This window comes from Neolamprologus brichardi, chromosome 5, assembly GCF_056152115.1.
Source record: "Neolamprologus brichardi isolate AB-2024 chromosome 5, ASM5615211v1, whole genome shotgun sequence".
NCBI lineage: Eukaryota > Metazoa > Chordata > Actinopteri > Cichliformes > Cichlidae > Neolamprologus > Neolamprologus brichardi.
In genome coordinates this window covers 36,410,750-36,429,346 of record NC_142108.1, presented here as the reverse complement: position 1 = coordinate 36,429,346, position 18,597 = coordinate 36,410,750, and the positions used below count along the sequence as shown (strand labels likewise).

Sequence of the window (18,597 nt, the reverse complement as noted above, 5' to 3'; positions counted from 1 at the left end):
GATGCGATGTCAGGGCTACCGGCCGGTAGCTGCTGAGGTCCTTGGGATGGGAGGTCTTTGGTACCGGTACCACACAGGAGGTCTTCCACAGCTGTGGTACTTTCCCCAGTGACAGGCTCAGGTTGAACAGGTAACCTAGGATGCCACACAGTTCATCTGCGCAGCATCTCAGGAGCCTGCAGCTGACGCCATCTGGACCTGCAGCCTTGACTTGATCTTGCGAAGCTCGTTCCTCACTTGAAGTGCTGAGATGGAGTGGATTTTGGGGGAGGGGGGTGTATGTTGGAGTCCACAGAAGCCGGGGGTGGGTGTGATGACTGGGAGCTGGGAGGTGTGAAGTCCTGAGATGAGGGTTAGGTCATTCACCCACCCCAAGTCTCCTGCAGCCTGGGGGGTTGGTTTTTGTGAGGAGAGCCTTAATTTCAGGATTTATCCATGGCTTGTTGTTAGAAAAACAACGTACCTTTTTGATGGGTATGGTGTTGTCCACACAGAAGTTCATGTAATCCGTAATGCAGTCTGTGGTGCTGTTGAGGTCATCCTCCAGGGGGCTGCAGAGGTTGTCCCACACAGTAGAACGGAAACAGTCTCTCAGGGCCTCTTCAGTCTCTGCCGACCATTTCCTTACTGTGCGTTTCACAACTGGTTCTCTGTGTACCAGAAGTTTATACACAGGGATGAACCAGGTTGTGATCTGAGGCCCCCAGGGGAGGGAGAGGTGATGAGCTGTATGCCTCCTTGGTGTTGGCATACAATAAGTCCAATGTTTTATTGTCTCTGGTGTAGCAGGTGACATACTGGGTGAAGGTGGGGAAAGTGGAGGACAGGGAGATGTGATTAAAGTCCCCAGAGATCAGGAAAAGGGCCTGAGGGTGCTGCGTTTGGAGTCTGCTGGTCACAGTGTGCAGGACCTCACAGGCTGCTCTTGAATACTGTTAGCTGTTCAATGGGCAGAAGACATGAGCTCGTTAAAAACAGCCATTTGTTCAGGCTCGTCATTGGTCAGTTTACAGAGTAGCCGCTCAGAAAGCAGATGTCCTAGCAGAGGTTCAGCAACACTTCACAGAATACACATGACGAGACTTACAGGTGTGTTTTTACGGATTCCAGCTCACTGTGGAGTCAAAGCAAATGAAATGCAAAGGAAGCCACAAAACACGAGGTAGTCGACCTGGGTGTTAGCTTCTGTCAGACAGAGATACAGAGTATGGTAAGAAATGAAGTAAAGATGGCAAAAACAGTGGGAGGAGGAAAAGAGGGGACGTGATTGGATGAAATCCAAAGGAGGGAAGGAGAAATGAGGAGCTCAGAAAGGAGTAGGAGAGAGGAGGTGGCCATATCGAGAATAAACATAATACAGGGAAATGTGACGACTGTGGAGAAGAGGAACATGTTATATTCGGGTGTCAGAAATATCAGGTGGAGAGAAGACAACTGACCCAAAACGTCAGCGAAAAGGGGTTTGGGTTTTTTTGAGCAACGCTGCAGTCCCCACTCCACACCAGTTGGAGGCGGTAATGCACCATTCAGTTGTTTGCCAACCGACAATAAAGCTTAGAGGAAGAAGCAGCAGCGAACAGGTAAGATGAACGCGCCTCCCGCTTTCGAGTCGTTCCTGCTGTTCGAAGGGGAGAAAAAGATCAGCATCAGCAAGGACACCAAAGTCCCGAACGCCTGCCTGTTCACGCTGAACAAGGAGGACCACACGCTGGGCAACATCATCCGAGCGTAAGGCCCCGAGACACGGCCGCAAAGGCATCACACCGCTACATCCAGGCTAACAACAGGCTAACAACACCTAACTAACAACAGGCTAACAACACCTAACTAACAACAGGCTAACAACAGGCTAACAACAGCCCGCTAAAGTCATCCGAGCGTAAGGGTCGCAGACCCGGCTTCACAGCTGGCTAAGTTGAGGCTAACAGCCACACAGACGCTGAGCAGCGGCTCAGAGACAGATGCTAGCACGCAGCCTGCAGGTGTTTCAGTCTTACAGGTAGCGTAGGAGGTGTTTTTCAGAAAACCAGAACATAGTCTTGGAATATTTAATCTCTGCTTGCTTTTTGTTTTTAATAAACCATGACATGCTGCTGATGGGAAACAGGTCTTAGTGTAAGCCACCACAGGCGGCTGTCCCAGTGCCTGATCATAAAGTCAGCAAAGTTAATGAACTGATCCTCAAATATTCTTACTGTGAGCTGCACAAACACCATTCACACTAAACTGCTCATCCTTACAGTCTGTCCACCAATCAAATGACTTTCTGTGTGTGTGTGTGTGTGTGTGTGTGTGTGTGTGTGTGGTCAGTCAGCTGCTGAAGGACCCTCAGGTTCTGTTTGCTGGTTATAAAGTTCCTCATCCTCTGGAGCACAAGATCGTCATCAGAGTGCAGACCACACCTGACTACAGCCCACAGGTAACACGCACACACCTGTGGGATGTTCCAGGAAGTATGTTCATCAGACTCTGAGTTTCCTGTTCCAGAAGGGTGATCGGTTAGTTCATTCAGCTCTGAGCGTGTCCCCACTGGGTTATGTGCATACTATTACAGACGTCTCAGCTTCTACAGGATCAGGATAGTTTTGAAAGAATGACACATTTTAAATCAGGAATGCAGATCAGAGCTGTGAACGGATCCAGACGGGATCAGCTGGGACATAACCGAGCAGACCTGGATCTGGGATTGATCCGATCTGAATCCCTGATCGAAAATCTGTGTGGATCCATCCTGCTGTGCAAGTGGACTCGGTTTGCTGATCCGTCACGGAGCCCATGTTCTGGCTGATCTGGTTCTGGGTCGACCTGCCGAGGCTCATTTTGACTTTAAATGACCGAACCTCAATCTGATTACATTTCAATGTAAAATGTAATCAGATTACAATCAGACTGTCTGCAGTGACTCTAAACACATTTAGTTCAGCTTTAGTTTTAAAGCCATCTCAGCCTGAACTTCACTCAAATAAGATCCATTTATCCATCAGAGTGATTATAATAAGAGTGTTACCATGGTAACTGCCTTTCTGGAACAGGAAACCTGAGTTTCCCTCATAAACTAAACTTGCTTCTTGGAACACACTTCTGATTACAGCTCTTAGTTACAGGAAGTGAAATTAAATGACAGGAAATGATGTCGTTCCTGACAGGAAGCGTTCACGAACGCAATCACTGACCTGATCAGCGAGCTGTCACTGCTGGAGGAACGCTTCAGAGTCGCCATCAAAGACAAACAGGAAGGCATAGAGTGACCCCGCCCCATCATGATGTCACTTCCAGTTACCTGTCCTCTGTTTGTCTTCTGTTTTAAATAAAGCCTGTGATGCCATATCCTGATGAGTGTGTGTGACATACCAGCAGCTCAGGCGCTGGCTGCTGGTTGAAGTTTAAAGTGCTGGTCAACATTTTTCTGTGTTTGCTTTAACAGATCATTACACTGAACTGTTTGCAAACAATAACAGAAAGAAGAAATACTCTGATCAAAAACAGCTTTTCCTTCATCTACAGCACAAACCTGCTGTGACCTGATTAGCTCAAAGCTACAGTTCAGTTTCTTTCATATATTTACTTAGGAGAATGAAGACAGGTTAATTGTATTTCAGTAAGTGCAAGTACTGTGTTGTTTTCTTTTTTCAATAAAAATATTTGCAAAAAAAAAAGCTCCGGTTCATACTGAGTTTACCAGTTTATAATTTATGTTTGCGTTCGAGTTATGAAAATGATTAAATATGTTTTCATAGAAAAAGTCCAACTCTTCCCACTCGGGTTTTATTTATTTACTTTTTAGGTCAATTGTGTTTATACTTTATGTCAAAATGAAAAGAATAACTATAAAGTGAAACATGAGGTTGTGCTGAAAAGATTGATAGCAAGGAAAAACAGTCAAGGTGAAATCAAAGCAGTTATTCATGCGACGCAGAGGGTTATGAATATAATCCACCCACTGTTATCTTCAACGCCCTGTACCAACACAGAGCAGCTACCTGAACGCTGCTCCAACAGAGGTCGATCATCCTGTTAATAATTTCACCTCCTCACTACGTGCGACTCTGGATACTGTAGCTCCGGTGAAAACTAAGGTCTCTAATCAGACGTACCTGACCCCGTGGTATAATTCTCAAACACGTAGCCTAAAGCAGACGACTCGTAAGCTGGAGAGGAAATGGCGTGTCACAAATTTAGAAGATTCAGTTTTGTTTATGTAGCACCAAATCACAACAGTCGCCTCAAGGCAATATTGTAGAGACCCTGCAGAGAAAAACCCAACAATCATATGACCCCCTATGAGCAGCACTTTGGCGACAGTGGGAAGGAAAAACTCCCTTTTAACAGGAAGAAACCTCTGGCAGAACCAGGCTCAGGGAGGGGCGGGGCCATCTGCTGTGATTGGTTGGGGTGAGAGAAGGAAGACAGGAACAATTTCAACAAAGGCTGTAATAAAACTGACCCTGTTTCTCCACAATTTGACAAAAGCTCTATTTTTAAGCCGCATTGAAAATGTCACAGAGCCCCTCACATTTCATTCACTGTGATATCGTGGGAGGCCCGGGAGGGAGCCAGCCTTTTTGGCTGCTTCTCTCAGAAATGTGAAAAGATATTTATTTGCTAGGCCCTGCAAATTATCAGAAGTTCATAATAATATGGTGGAAAATTGGAAAGATATGTTATTTACTTAGAAGATAGTGATTAAAGATTTGTGGAACTCAAGCCAAAGGGTTTAATCTTCAGGCAGTCCCCAAATCTTTGCTCCACATAACCTCCGACAGCTGAGCACCTGCGTCCAGCTGAGCACCTGCGTCCAGCTGAGCACCTGCGTCCAGCTGAGCGTACCTGCGTCCAGGTGAGCGTACCTGTGTCCAGCTGAGCACCTGAGTCCAGGTGAGCGTACCTGTGTCCAGCTGAGCACCTGAGTCCAGGTGAGCGTACCTGAGTCCAGCTGAGCGTACCTGCGTCCAGGTGAGCGTACCTGTGTCCAGCTGAGCACCTGAGTCCAGGTGAGCGTACCTGAGTCCAGCTGAGCGTACCTGTGTCCAGGTGAGCGTACCTGAGTCCAGCTGAGCGTACCTGTGTCCAGGTGAGCGTACCTGAGTCCAGCTGAGCGTACCTGTGTCCAGGTGGACCATTTGCTGTGGTGTTATGAAAAACTGCATCAGACATTTCCAGCTAAAGTCCTGCCATATATTGGAATTTGTACATTTCCACGAGGCCTTACATCCAACCAGTCTTCATACTGGAAGGTTTCCCTCATTTCCTGTCTTTAACACAGCTCGTAGAGTGAGGCTTCCTGGTCAACGACTCTTTGTGAAATGTACCAGTCGCACCCATAACTAAGTTGTTCCCATTAGCCTCCAGATAACGATCAGTATTCGATCATCTAGATCAGTCTTGGTGACAATGTTCTGCTGCAAGTAGTTCCTTAACTGCAGATATCTAAACCAGTCTGAAGTTTTAAGCTGATAATGATGATAAAGTCCCCTTAAAGGATCAGTCTTGACAAGATGACGTCTTTTACTGTTTTGTTTTGTGTGAATGAATAAAAGGTCTTCACACTGTTTAAATGTGCCATCCAGGAGGCCAGGCCTAAACCCAGGGTCAAATGTGCACCATTGACGTATCTGAATTTTACCGTCTAACTTTCCTCTTTTACTTTGTCCCATATTTTCATTTTGATCCGGGGGTTTGGGATCATGTTTACATGCATATCCAAATGAGCCAGACTTGCTTGGGTTGGTGGGTCTTTCAGTGTTGAGTGTTCAACGTTGTTCCATCTGGCAGGACAATAAACAAGAGGCTTGATTTGAGCTGCATGAAAATACGCTTTAAAGTTTGGTAAGTCGGGGAGCGCACCAACCACAGGGACAGCAGCAGATCGCCCGGAGCTTATGCAAAGTTCACTCCCACCGCAATAACTGGATGGCTGGAAGTGGGGTCGGAGGTCACCTTGGTTACGCTTACCTCTCTTTTCTTTATAAAGTTGTAATGGTTTATATTTAACCCCAGGTCTTCTACTTTGCCAAATAAATCTGGAAATGATTTTATCAATGAAAATCCTTCTGGGTGGTTTCCACTGGGAGCGCCTGGAGCAAATCGAGATCCCACAGAAGCAAAGTTCATGTTCACACAATGTGGCTCAAACTGAGGAAGCTCCACCTTCTTTTATCTTTAATCTTAGTGAGTAAGGGAGCATATTTATGTCTTTTGGCAAATAAATACCAAACATTTCACTGAGTGCTGATCCATTAAGGAGTTTTTCACAGTTGTTTCAGAGGTTTGTAGCTCAATGTTAAGTTGTGTCTTATGTACTTTGTAACCAGAGGAAAATGTTTTATTAGGCTCACATATATATGTTTATGTACTAAGACATCATCCGCACACATGAATACCTTTAATACTTTCTCTGTAAAGAGGAGCAGAGCAGCCTTGCTTCGAACCGCGCTGCAGTGTGATGAGACAGATGTCCATTAATTTTGATCCTGGAAGATGGATATTAGAGTATGAATCAGCTGAATACAATTACGAGGTGTCCCAATGTCTTCCAGAACTTCCTATAAGAAAGCGCAGCTGACTGCATCCACACTCACCAGTAGAGCCTCTAGTTTGGTTTGTTGAATATAACGTAAGACATGTGACGAGCATCTAATGTTGTCATGAGCTCGTCTCTGCAAAACAAAGTTTGATCCTTGTGTATAAGATGTGGGAGCATTTGTTTCAGCCCATATGATCCAGAATAGCTCGCTCACGAAGGAGGCATTTTTGATGTGCACTGCAGGCCTTTAGTGGGCATGGTAATAACTCCAGAATACTCTGAAGGAAAGCCTCCAGGTGTCTTTCTAGCTTTCAGCCTGGAGGTGGCACCATTTAGTTCTCTCTCTGTGATCTCAGCTATCAAAATGTTATGTTGTTCAGCTGGAGCAGGTAAGTGAAGTAGGCGCTGCAGGGGGCGCACCTGAGCGGCAGCGACAATCCTCGCCGGCTGAAAGGCTGAACTGGGTCCTGTAGTGTTGTTGTTAGTGTGGCTGCGAGCTGCACAGCTGCAGCCGTTTGTGTGTAGATGCTGAGTGGAAACGTGGTCGGGTCTGCCTTTTGTGATTCCTCTTCTCTATGCAGTATCTGGTCCTTAATGTTGCATCGTGTATTATCCAGAGACAAAAGTCAATGCTTCATACGTCTACGTAGGTAATGTCTCCGTAGCCATGATGTTCCCAGAGAGGAATATAGTCCGTCTTACCTAAATATGAGATTTGTGAAACACTCTGAGATCTTCAGTCGTCTCCTGAACACCTGAAGCTTCTCTCTGTGTTTCTTCTTGTGTGGAATCAAACACACTACAGCGTGACGATCCCTCTCTCAGCGTGGTGTCCATGTCCCATGTGCCAGGCGGACAGTCTACTGGTATTGCCATAAAATGGCCACATAATCTAGTCAGTATATGAGTCTTAACTGGGCATGTAGGAAGTACTGTTTCAGTTTGAGGGAGAGCCATTCCTCCTTTAGGTAACTGCAGAGTTTCCTGTCTGACTGCAGGTCTCTTGCCTCTGCCAAAACAAACCTTGATATTATCTCTACGCTCTGCTCGGCCTGTCGGTACCACTGACTGTGTCCGAAGTCCCTCAGGCTAACTCAGCTCTGTTGGATGCCTTCTTCAGCCTGGTGGGTCCCTTCACCTCCGGTGTCCACTGTCTGGTTCGGGGGTCGCCACCACAACAGGTACCGAGTACCTCGCAGCTCCTTGCAGCAGCTTCAGCAGTGTAGGTGCTGAAGCTGGTTCATTGGGACTCAATGTCCTCAGTGTCCCTCAGAAAGCTGTCAAAGGTCTGATGGAGGTGTGAAGACCTCGCAGACCTCTGCCAGGTGTTCCCAGCACACCCTCACCACACGTTTAGCTGCGTCTATCCAGTTTCCTCCACCTGCGCTCTAAAAACCAAAACTGACATTTACTTAAAGTTTTTGAGGCAACACTTTTACACTTAAAATATTGAGTAGATTGGAAACCAGTCTGATCAATATACTTGATCGATTGAATAACTAAAGCTTAAACATATTAAGTTGAAATGAATAATTGTAGTTTTACACAAACATGAAAATATTGAGTAAATAACACTGACATGCTTGGTCATGTAACTGAAATATAGACGTCAGTTAATCCAAAATGTTGTTCCATTTACTTCATATTGTAAACTGAACGTAATTAAAAGTGTACTTAATATTAAAGATGGTAAATGGCCTGCATCTGTACAGCTTTACTCGTCCCTAAGGACCCCAAAGTGCTTTACACACACATCCACACACTGGTGATGCAGCTACATTGTAGCCACAGCCACCCTGGGGCGCACTGACAGAGGCGAGGCTGCCGGACACTGGCGCCACCGGGCCCTCTGACCACCACCAGTAGGCAACCAGTAGACAACCGAGACTGTCGAAGCCGGGGCTCGAACCGGCAACCTCCTGATCACAAGACGAACTCCCAACTCTTGAGCCACGATCGCCCCTGACATTCAAACATGAATGTTCTTGTATTTCACTGGTCGTCTAAGACTAAAAAACCAAACAAACTAATATGTAGTTGTGTGTTTCATAATACATGTATGAAAAATGACCACATGTTAACATTTCTCCAAATGAAAATTTAAGTTTCATAAACATGGCAATAAACAGGCACTACAAAGTCAAGAGCCTTTCCCCTTTCAGCTCACAGCCTCACATACTTGAAGGATGAATGTCAAACCAGGACACAAACGCTCAGAGTATTTAAAAAACAAAATGAACAAACAATGAAAAAGGCTGATGGTACTGAATCACTCTACGTTATCAGGGTCCCTTTAACCAGTACACAGCTTCCTTCCTTGTCTTTAATTTGTTTTTCTAAAGCAGATTTTTATTGACTTTGAAAATAATTTTGAGACTTCTCTTTTCCGTCCTCGTTTAGAAGAACTGCTGTTTATGGTCAGAAGCTCTTTGTTGATCTTTAGCAGCTGGTGTGTTTTTCTCAGCTATACTTCTGTGATGGCATCAGCCACACAGGGTAAATTTCCATTTTCACTTTATTAGTTTGCTTTGCAGTTTGCTTCATCAATCATATTATGAGGCGCACACATAGTAACATTGTGTGGTTTTTCTAAAATGTTTTGTTATATTAATTATGTTTCTCTTTCTTTGAGTTACCTGGTGTGGGCGGTGGCTGTTTCCTGTCTGGGCAGAAGGCTGAGGACTCTGTGAACAAAATGCCTGCTCAGCAGGACCAACCCTGGGCTTCCCAGGAGCTGTTTTAGGTTTAGTTGGGTTATTCTGTGCTTAGTTAATATTAGTGTGTTTGTGTTTCCCCCCTATTGTGTGTAAATGGTTTGGCCAAATCATTATAGAAGCGACCCTCATGTGTCTTTGTAATTAGGTCAGTTTGTGAGTTAAGTTGTGTCTCACTTTGTTTAAGTTTCTGGAAACTGTGGAGTTATATTTAGTCGACCTCTTTTATGGGCCTGCTAAGTCTGTTTTTGAATTGCGTTAAATTTGGACTTTTTGAGGGTTAAAATAAAGAAAACCCTTTTTGAAGACACTTTTTTGCCTGTGTCCTCTTTGCTTTGGCTGCTCTGCCTCGTTGCCCCTCGTAAGCTGTTTTACCACCAACTCTGTCAGAGTTTTGAGCTCAGAAGAAGGCTGGAGACTGGCCTGTCATTGGCTAAGACGGCTGGGTCACGTGATGGTGTTTTCAGTACTTCTGGATGTACCAAACGTGTAAACATCAGTCAGAGCAGGAAGTCCAAACAGGACTCGCCTGCAGCTCTCACACTTTCATTTTCACTTCTTGAAAGTGACGTTGAATTTCTGGTCTTTCAGGTGTTGCTCCTGCTTTACCTGCAGCTGCTTGTCTGGTTTTGTTGGCTCTCCATTTACAGGAATCAGACAGTTTACACTCAGTGACTTTGAGGTGGGAGGAGTGACTAACAACGTGTGGGTAAAAAACCAAAAACACCAGATAACGATGGCCTCAGGTGATCAGTAGAAACTTTCCTGAGAGCTTCCTGAAAGCTCTGGAGGAGGTCGTAGATGTTTCCTCTGGTTTAAACTGAAGATGAATGAACATGAATTCTTTAAACCTCTGAGTTTTTGTCCTTCCAGCCGGTTTCATCTTTAGTTTGCTGTAATGCACAGACTTCTATGTTTGTGGGAAACCATCAGAGTACTGATGGGGTACACAACTACACCCTCTCCAACAGTCTGGGAGGGGCCCTTTATACTTTCAGCTTCACGTGATGAAGGTTTCCTTCATCCCACCAAAACATTTCTCGGACCACGATCCTGTTCCAGGAAGCAGCTGAGCTCAGGGAACGTTAACAGGTCTCTTTTAAATCAGACAATGCCTCTCAGTGGGGCTGCATGTGTAAATAAAGGTTAAAAACAAAAACAAACACTCTGAGGGGGTCACCATAAATCAGACAGCTCGTTGTTATGTATTCTCTTCCAGAGGATGCCTCCACCTGCTTCCTGCTCTCGCTGCACATCAGAGTATCGTCTGCAACCTTCATTCTGCTCCTCACTGATCCTCACAGCTGGCTAAACCACACACATCCTGTACTACAGTAGAAATGCAGATACTACTGTTAAAAACAGTAAAAGTTGAAGTACCAGCTCTAAAATGTGCTCAAAGTAAGAAAGTAGCTCTTTAAGCACAGCTGAGTCTGTGCTGAGTCTGTGCCACATTAATGTAATAATACAATAACATCAGTAGATGGATACAAGTGTTAGTCTCTTTTTTAAATTACACTGAGCTTGAATCAGAAGGGAAATAAAAACGTCTCTATTTCCTGTTGCCTCCATTGTGGAGCTTTGCCTCTGAACAGAACAATGTGCAGTCACATCACCATCAGCTGCAGCGTCTCAGTGTGGGGACAGACTCAGTCATGTCTACTGGCTGTGATCAGCTGACCTGCTGCTCTCTGTGGGTGTACACACCTGGATCCATCCAGATGTGAGCAGATGTTTCCTGAGTCCATCCTCCACTCTGACAGCACGCTGTTTATGCTGTTTACTATAAAGTTGGTATGAAGGTGGAATTCAGTGAAGGAGTCTTGATGAAGCTAACTGTGAGCATGAAGCCGCTGTGCAGCCGTCACACTGGTCTTTACTTCAAACCCATCACAGGGCAGCAACCTCATCCTGCAGCCTTTACATAACACCGTGAGTCTGCCTCAGTTTGTTTAGCAGCAGCTTTATGAACAAACATCATGTGACACGTACAGATTTAGAAACATGAGGACTTCCATGTGAGCTTTAAATGAGCATCCTTCTTTGAAATCTAAGCTCTCTTCTTCCTCTCCTTCTTTCTTATCTTCCTCCATCTCTGAGTGAAGCTCTCTGTCTTTTCTCTACAGTAACAAAGTGTTTGTACTTTGTGCATGTTGCAAACCTGCCAGTTAAGCTCTGGACGTACTGGAGCCTCTCCAGGGCTTCGGTGTAAATCCCACTGCAGTAATCCAGGTGGAACAGTAACAAAGTATTTGTACTTAGTTACTTCCCACCTCTCCTAATCGCCTCTCTCACTTTACCCGACCTCTGCCACAAGTTTCTGGACTTCCTAGAAAAAAACCATCACACCCACCCTCACAAATCTCCGTTGGGTCCTGGTTAAGTCACGCCCCCCTTCTGTCAGTGCCCCGCCCCCAGGACCTGTGTCAGATGTTGCGGCCTCAGCCAGGTGTGCTTTCTGTCCCTCACACCAGCCGCTACACCTCTGAGGACAGAACCCCACCCTCTGGACGTCTCTCCCATACGAGCGTCACACCGCCCATCACCTTTTTCCTGTTGGTCATTGTGACTCTAAAGCGTCCTGGAGTAACTTATTGTTGCCCCTGATCATCACCTCACCTCAGCAACTCTCCATATCTTCATACGAGTTGATCTTAACCAGTGAAACTATTTAACTGTTGTTCTACGTGATGAAGAAAAGCTGCTGTGACAGAAACATCTGTCAGCACGACTCTTTAAACTGGAAGGAGCTCGTTGACTGTCCAGCTTGTAGAAAGTGAAAATGTTTCTGTGTGTAGCGTGAGTGCTCGTACAGTCTGAGGCTGAGCTCAGCCCTGATCAACTTCCTGTTACTTGAAACTGTTTTTAAACCACATAAACAGACACAAACACCTCAAAGACTCAAACATTTTTTAATTTTTAAAAACGGTACAAACAAAAACAACTGGTCACATGATCGCCGTCCTGCACTCTGATACGGCCATTTCTTATTTAATCTGTGGTTACTACAGATCTACGGGGGCGCCAGGGGTCAGGGGTCAGCGTCTCTCTGAGCTTCCATGGCTCTCTGCATCTTCTCCACCATCCACTGAGGAACCGAGAACGGCTTCAGCTCGTCCATCCTGACGTCCGGACAGTCCCTGAACGCACCGCACCACAGACACACACACGCACACACACACACACACACAGACACGCACACACACGCACACGCACGCACACACACACGCACACACACGCACACACACACACAGACACGCACACACACACACAGACACGCACACACACACACACACACACACGCACACACAGACACGCACGCACACGCACACACAGACACGCACACACACACACACACACACACGCACACAGACACAGACACACACGCACGCGCACACACACACACACACGCACACACACACACACACACGCACACACACACGCACGCACACGCACGCACACACACGCACACACAGACACGCACACACGCACACGCACGCACACGCACGCACACGCACACACACGCACACACAGACACGCACACACACACACACACACACACGCACACACACACACAAACACACACACAGGTCAGACTTGTTACTGAACTAAAACGATCGAGTCTGTTTGAAATCGGCGCCTCTGATCAATACGTATCAGCTGATATCAGTCAGAGTGGTGTGAGCGCCAAATAACAACAACAGTCACCATTAAGGTGTTTTATATCATAAGACAATAACACAGAGATAGCCCCAGTAATCAGTTGACCCCCCAATGAGCGAGTGTTTGGCGACAGTGGGAAGGAAAAACTCCCTTTTAACAGGAAGAAACCTCCGGCAGAACCAGGCTCAGGGAGGGGCGGGGCCATCGCTGTGATTGGTTGGGGTGAGAGAAGGAAGACAGGATAAAGACATGCTGTGGCAGTAGGGCGGGGCCATATCATACCGCTCACAGTGTAATGTTGGGCAACGATAAGAAAATGAAACATGGAGATAGAATTTGGGTAAAACACGCATGCACAGTGCCTTTGTTTACATACACACATGGTGGAAAAAGCATGGCGGCGACACAGAACGAGAAGAGTGAAAGTGGATCGTTGAATGAAACAGATGAAGCTGAACTGGTTTGTAAAAATGCTGCAGCTTCACTGGTGTGGAACTGGTTTAGCTTTCGTCAGATACACAACAAAGCACTATTTTTGGTAGCGCATGCTAGCGGGCCGTCGTTATTACCGTGTTGTTTGGAAAATACGGCGCACTTAAAATCATCCTTTGATTTTTCTGAAAGTCGACAGAGCCCCTTATAATCCCGTGTGCCTTATGTATGAACTCTGGTTGTGTTTACTGACCTCGAGACGATTTTATGTGCACGGCGCTCGAACATCTGTCAGATGTTTCAGTACGACTTTGCTAAGCTACGAAGCCGCACCGCTTGATGGATTGTTGGAGCATTACGGCTATCGTAGGCGGAGCCTCGCGGAGTGATACGTACTGTGCTTCAACATAATATTACCGTATTGTGTGTGTATGACCTCTTTTTAAGTGTTGTGGATGTTATACATGGTTATGCTGAGGATATGTCGGCCAGTTTCCACTGGAAATGCCTTTTGTTCAACTGTCAGACAGGAATTTGCATTTGCATTGTTAAATTTTTATATAACTTTAATGCAGATAAAAACAGCTGCTTGTTTAAGTGAAAATACATTGATGGGTTTTTGCACTAATAAAGCTGAGGAGTGTTAAAGTGTTTTGTCTCATGTCAATTATATCGTTGTCGCAAATTTTCAAACGTATATCGTGATAAATATTTTTGGTCATATCGCCCTGCTCTATGTGGAAGATTACTAACAAGTATGATTCAGTGCAGAGAGGTCTGTTAACACATAGTGAGTGAAGAAGAAACACCCAGTGCATCATGGGACCTATTGCAGCATAACTAAGGGAGGATTCAGGGTCACCTGATCCAGCCCTAACTGAACTTCCAAGTGAGCAACTGAAGCATCGACCAATTAAAGACTCACCAGGGCAACCAGAGCCTGACCTGAGAAATCAGGAGTCTCGTGTTGGTTTGTGCAGCGTTTCCCTCGTTGCCGGGTTTTAAATACGGTGTTTTTGATTTGTGTGAAGGACACGCCACCATGACTCTTCAAGTGATGGCACCAACTAGCCAATCAGTGACATGCAGTCTGTTGATGTCACACTTTCTGATCCCACGTACTTAAAAAAAAAAAAAGCACCTGGTACCAACTAATAGAAAACCCCAAAACGGGGCCGTGACAGAACAAGCTGGAAAGGGCTGAAAGTCGTCATCAGGTCTCCTTCACATCTTTACTTCACCATTGAGCAAAGTTCTTGAGAGCAGGAGGCAGGAAGTGACGCACTTACCTGTACTCATCGCTGCGGGACAGATCCTGGATGTCCTCCTCTATCAGCAGGTAGGCCTGAGCAAGACACAGGAAGTGGGTTAGCATAACCCTAACTATGCTTTAAAGGAAAGTTTGAAGCCTGATCTTGAAAGTAGAGATAGTGTCTGTCTCCTGAATCCAAACTGGAAGCTGGTTCCACAGAAGAGGGGCCTGAAAACTGAAGGCTCTGCCTCCCATTCTACTTTTAAATACTCTAGGAACAACAAGTAGGCCTGCAGAGCGAGAGCGAAGTGCTCTAATAGGGTGATATGGTACTACAAGGTCATTAAGATAAGATGGGGCCTGATTATTTAAGACCTTGTATGTGAGGAGCAGGATTTTGAATTCTGGATTTAACAGGAAGCCAAAACAGGAGAAATATGCTCTCTCTTTCTAGTCCCTGTCAGGACTCTTGCTGCAGCATTTTGGATTAACTGAAGGCTTTTCAGGGAGTTTTTAGGACTTCCTGATAATAATGAATTACAGTCGTCCAGCCTGGAAGTAATAAATGCATGAACTAGTTTTTCAGCGTCACTCTGAGACAGGATATTTCTAACTTTAGAGATTTGCGAGCCACAGACGACGCGTCTCATAGTTTCTCACCATCTTCCCTCCTGTCGCCCTCATGTGGTGTCGCTCTGCCAGCCACTGCTTATCCTTGGCATCAGCTGCGTACTGACACACACACACACACACACACACACGCACACACACACACACACACACACAGTCTTCAGACCACAGACTGTATACCAAAGATGGACGTAGATGTCAGATTCCTGTGACATCATGCAGCATCTTACCTTGAACAGGTCGGCGTGTTTGATGTAGATTCGTCCTCTGGTCCCGCCCATTCCGAGCGCCCTGCAGTGACATCACAACATCATGTTGTAGCGCTGTTATGGAGGTTTACGTGTAAACGTTTGAGTGTTGTGTGAATGCCGTTTCCTGTCGGCGGCGCCTCTGCGGACTCACTTGTTGGCTCTTGAGCCGAGCACGAACGTGCTGCTGTCGCTGAGTCTGGACGGATCCCACTGAAACACAGACAGCATCACTGTGACATCATCACAGCGGCGACTTCACACCCCCGACATGAACGCTGTAGAGCACAGCGCCCCCATCGGGTCACACTGGGTCGCTGCCACCGTGTTATTGGGTCTGATGATGATGATGATGATGTCAGTAACCACTCACCTTGGGCCCCTCCTTCTTGACGGGCTCAGACTTGGGCTTCACCCTGAGGACACAGATGGACGTCGGTCAGGTGTGTTCATCTACCTGTGCACTGACGATGATGTCACCTATTAGATACTCACACAGAGAAGGTCAGAGGTCGATCAGATGAGGCCACGGGACCCGGACGCATCTTTCTCTGAGGACAGGAAGTGATCAGAGTCAGTGATCGCACTCGTGTGTGCGTGTGTGTGTTTGGGGGGTGGAGTTACCTTCTTGTGCAGCGGGCTTCCTCTCTGGCTGCAGTCGTCATCAGCAACTCGTTGCCTCTGCGGGAAACAAACAGGTGAGGCACGGGACGACCTTCCCAGGTAAGCTGCCTGCTCCGACACCTACCTTCATCATCGCCTCTGGCACCGCCCTCTTCACCTCAGCCTCCGGGAACAGCTGCTTGGCCTGGAGATGAAATCATAGGGAAACAGATCAGGCTTTCCACTCACAGCTCACTAACTAATCCGGCTTCACAGGTACACCTGTCAGGTGAGTTCAGGTGGTCAGCATCAGAATGCCTCACGTGTTCGAGGACGTTCCTGCACGCCTCCTTGATCAGGTGATCGGTCTGAATGTCGTCTCCAACGTTCTCCTTCACGTTCTCTGCCGCCTTCTCGAAGAACTGCAACACAAACACACCTGCTCGCACAGGTCAAACCAAATGACTCCACCCCCTCCCCTTTTAGTGCGACTGCTAACCTTCTGATATTTACTGAACACGGCCATGATGTCTTGGTTGAAGCTGGGCTGGAGCACGGCACGCAGCAGGTCCATGGACACCTGAGGATCCGTGTAGCTGCACAGACAGGTGAGGACAGGTGAGCAGGTCTGTCTGCGTCAGCTCGAGGTGAAACCCTGACACACCTGGACTCCTGTCGTCTGAGAGTTGTTGATAACGTTTTTTAAAAACAAACTGAATGGCCGCGTTTACGTTTCCCTTCCTGTGAGCTCAGAGGTCTGCGCTACGAAGCCTGGCTTTCATCACCATGGTAACTAACACTGTGAACCTCACCTGCTCCAGAGCAGGTTAAGATCCAGATCAGAGATCAACAAGTACGACATCACTTCCTACTGATCAACGAGCACTCCAGAAAATAGTGTCAGCAGCCTCGGACGGCTGCGGTGACAGTGGGAGGGGTCTAAGGATTTTAACAATGTCTTTGTGTTTCCCTGACGACCATCAGTAACCAATGATAAATCACCTCGGCTTCAGTTCTTGATTGTTTTCTGTTGGCAGTTTTGGTCTTCGAGCATTAATATGTGATCCTGCACTGCACCAGCTGACCCCAGGTCAGATTTGTATGGCGCCATACAGAAAAACGACTGCTGTCAGGAGCGCGGGACGTTTCCACTCGTTCTGTGATTCACAAGAGGCCGTACTTTAATAAACCAACCGAATGAAGCACAAACCCTGCGTTGCATTGTTTCCTTCATCGGGCTGTGGGACAGGAAGCTTTGATGTGCAGCCGCCACCTTACAAACAGACAGCAGTGTGAGCGCGCTCAGTGACAAAACTATTAACTAGAAGCACGATTTTTACTGTGTGCCACAAAAGACTGAACAACTGTCTCATTTGCATTTTACTGATAAGGCGCTCATGGGGATCGTTTTCTGTGGAGAAACAGTGATGTGAGACATGAAATGCCAGTTTGCGATTGGTCACAATCACAAAAATCCCGCCTCTTTCATGTGAACGTGCAGGAGAAACCCCCTGTGAACTTCGTGTGACCTCCAATCCTGATCCCAAACTCAGGCTACGTGGATCCAGCCAACAGAAACATATCCTGGATGTTGCACTCTCGTCATAGCACAGAGCCACAACCATCACAGGAAGTACGAGCCAATCAGATCCAACGGTCCACTTACCTGACCATCATGTGAGAGCGCCGTCCTCGTCTTTGGATCTGTCTGTGTTTGATCATCAAGTTCCACGGCTTCTACACACACACACACACACAGAGATGAGTGTAACTGTATGACGTGTGAACAGGTAAGAGCAGAGGACACTGAACAGGTGAGCACACCAGGACATTTTCAACCCAACGTTATTTAGAAAACAGAGTGTGCAGGTGTTCAGGTGAAGCGCACCTGTGTTTCCCGACAAACATTAACATATAGTAAAAGATTGCTGCCTATAGAGTAATAGATTACTTTCAACTGCGCAGGTGTTTGGCTTATCCTGACAGCAGACACGTGACTCAAACCACCTGAGAGCCAACTCTGACAAAAACACACCAAAAAGCGGGGGCCGGGGCTCCGTCTATTTCCTGGAGTTACCCCAACCCCCGTGTTTAGGCTTATTCCGTGACGTCACCAGCTTTCATGAAAAAATATTCACGGTGTCGTGTGACCGGATGTTTGTGCGGTGGCTCGCGGCCTCACCGGGCTCTGCTCCGGGTGGTCCGGCTGCTCCGGCCCGTCCTGCTGCAGCCAGTCCCGGCCTCCGTCACTGCGGTGCGCCCCCATCTGTTCCGATCCGGGTCCAACCGGGCCAAAGACCGCGCTAACGGCAATCAGCGGCTGTAAAGGTGTTTACGGTTACTGCCCCGAGCTGACCGACGATCAACTGACACTCAGCAAACAATAATCGATGCGTGGCTACCACTTTGCCTGTTTATTGTCTGTTTCCCGGAAACTTCGCTGCTGCTTCTTCCACTTCCGGCAAAACCGAATACAACCGCACTTCCTGTCACCGCTTCACAATAAAAGCACTGACTTCCGGAGGATTTGTG

General features: G+C 46.8%; 2 protein-coding genes across 2 annotated transcripts; one reads left to right on the top strand and one right to left on the bottom strand.

The window, feature by feature from the left end:
- Positions 1-1,531: 1,531 nt before the first annotated feature.
- Positions 1,532-3,656, top strand: polr2j (RNA polymerase II subunit J). The gene is made up of 3 exons (XM_087841399.1): positions 1,532-1,728; positions 2,311-2,419; positions 3,147-3,656. Exons 1-3 carry the CDS (start codon positions 1,586-1,588, stop codon positions 3,246-3,248), a joined length of 354 nt encoding a protein of 117 aa, XP_087697525.1. The 5' UTR covers positions 1,532-1,585; the 3' UTR covers positions 3,249-3,656.
- An 8,477-nt stretch (positions 3,657-12,133) lies between these two features.
- Positions 12,134-18,547, bottom strand: dnttip1 (deoxynucleotidyltransferase terminal interacting protein 1). Its single transcript, XM_087841163.1, has 13 exons — positions 18,248-18,547; positions 17,732-17,802; positions 16,565-16,661; positions 16,389-16,487; positions 16,211-16,270; positions 16,087-16,143; positions 15,958-16,013; positions 15,836-15,878; positions 15,617-15,675; positions 15,445-15,505; positions 15,245-15,316; positions 14,622-14,677; positions 12,134-12,377 (listed from the first exon to the last, which is right to left on the bottom strand). Exons 1-13 carry the CDS (start codon positions 18,329-18,331, stop codon positions 12,269-12,271), a joined length of 924 nt encoding a protein of 307 aa, XP_087697289.1. The 5' UTR covers positions 18,332-18,547; the 3' UTR covers positions 12,134-12,268.
- Positions 18,548-18,597: the final 50 nt, after the last annotated feature.

What these genes read in the sequence shown, in the direction of transcription:
- polr2j (XM_087841399.1), top strand. Translation starts at nt 1,586, where the DNA reads ATGAACGCGCCTCCCGCTTTCGAGTCGTTCCTGCTGTTCGAAGGGGAG. An exon ending in CTGGGCAACATCATCCGAGC is followed by an intron (nt 1,729 to 2,310) that starts GTAAGGCCCCGA and finishes GTGTGTGGTCAG; the next exon opens with TCAGCTGCTGAAGGACCCTC. An exon ending in CACCTGACTACAGCCCACAG is followed by an intron (nt 2,420 to 3,146) that starts GTAACACGCACA and finishes CGTTCCTGACAG; the next exon opens with GAAGCGTTCACGAACGCAAT.
- dnttip1 (XM_087841163.1), bottom strand. Translation starts at nt 18,331, where the DNA reads ATGGGGGCGCACCGCAGTGACGGAGGCCGGGACTGGCTGCAGCAGGAC. An exon ending in ACCACCCGGAGCAGAGCCCG is followed by an intron (nt 17,803 to 18,247) that starts GTGAGGCCGCGA and finishes GTGTGTGTGTAG; the next exon opens with AAGCCGTGGAACTTGATGAT. An exon ending in CGACCTCTGACCTTCTCTGT is followed by an intron (nt 15,879 to 15,957) that starts GTGAGTATCTAA and finishes CTGTGTCCTCAG; the next exon opens with GGTGAAGCCCAAGTCTGAGC.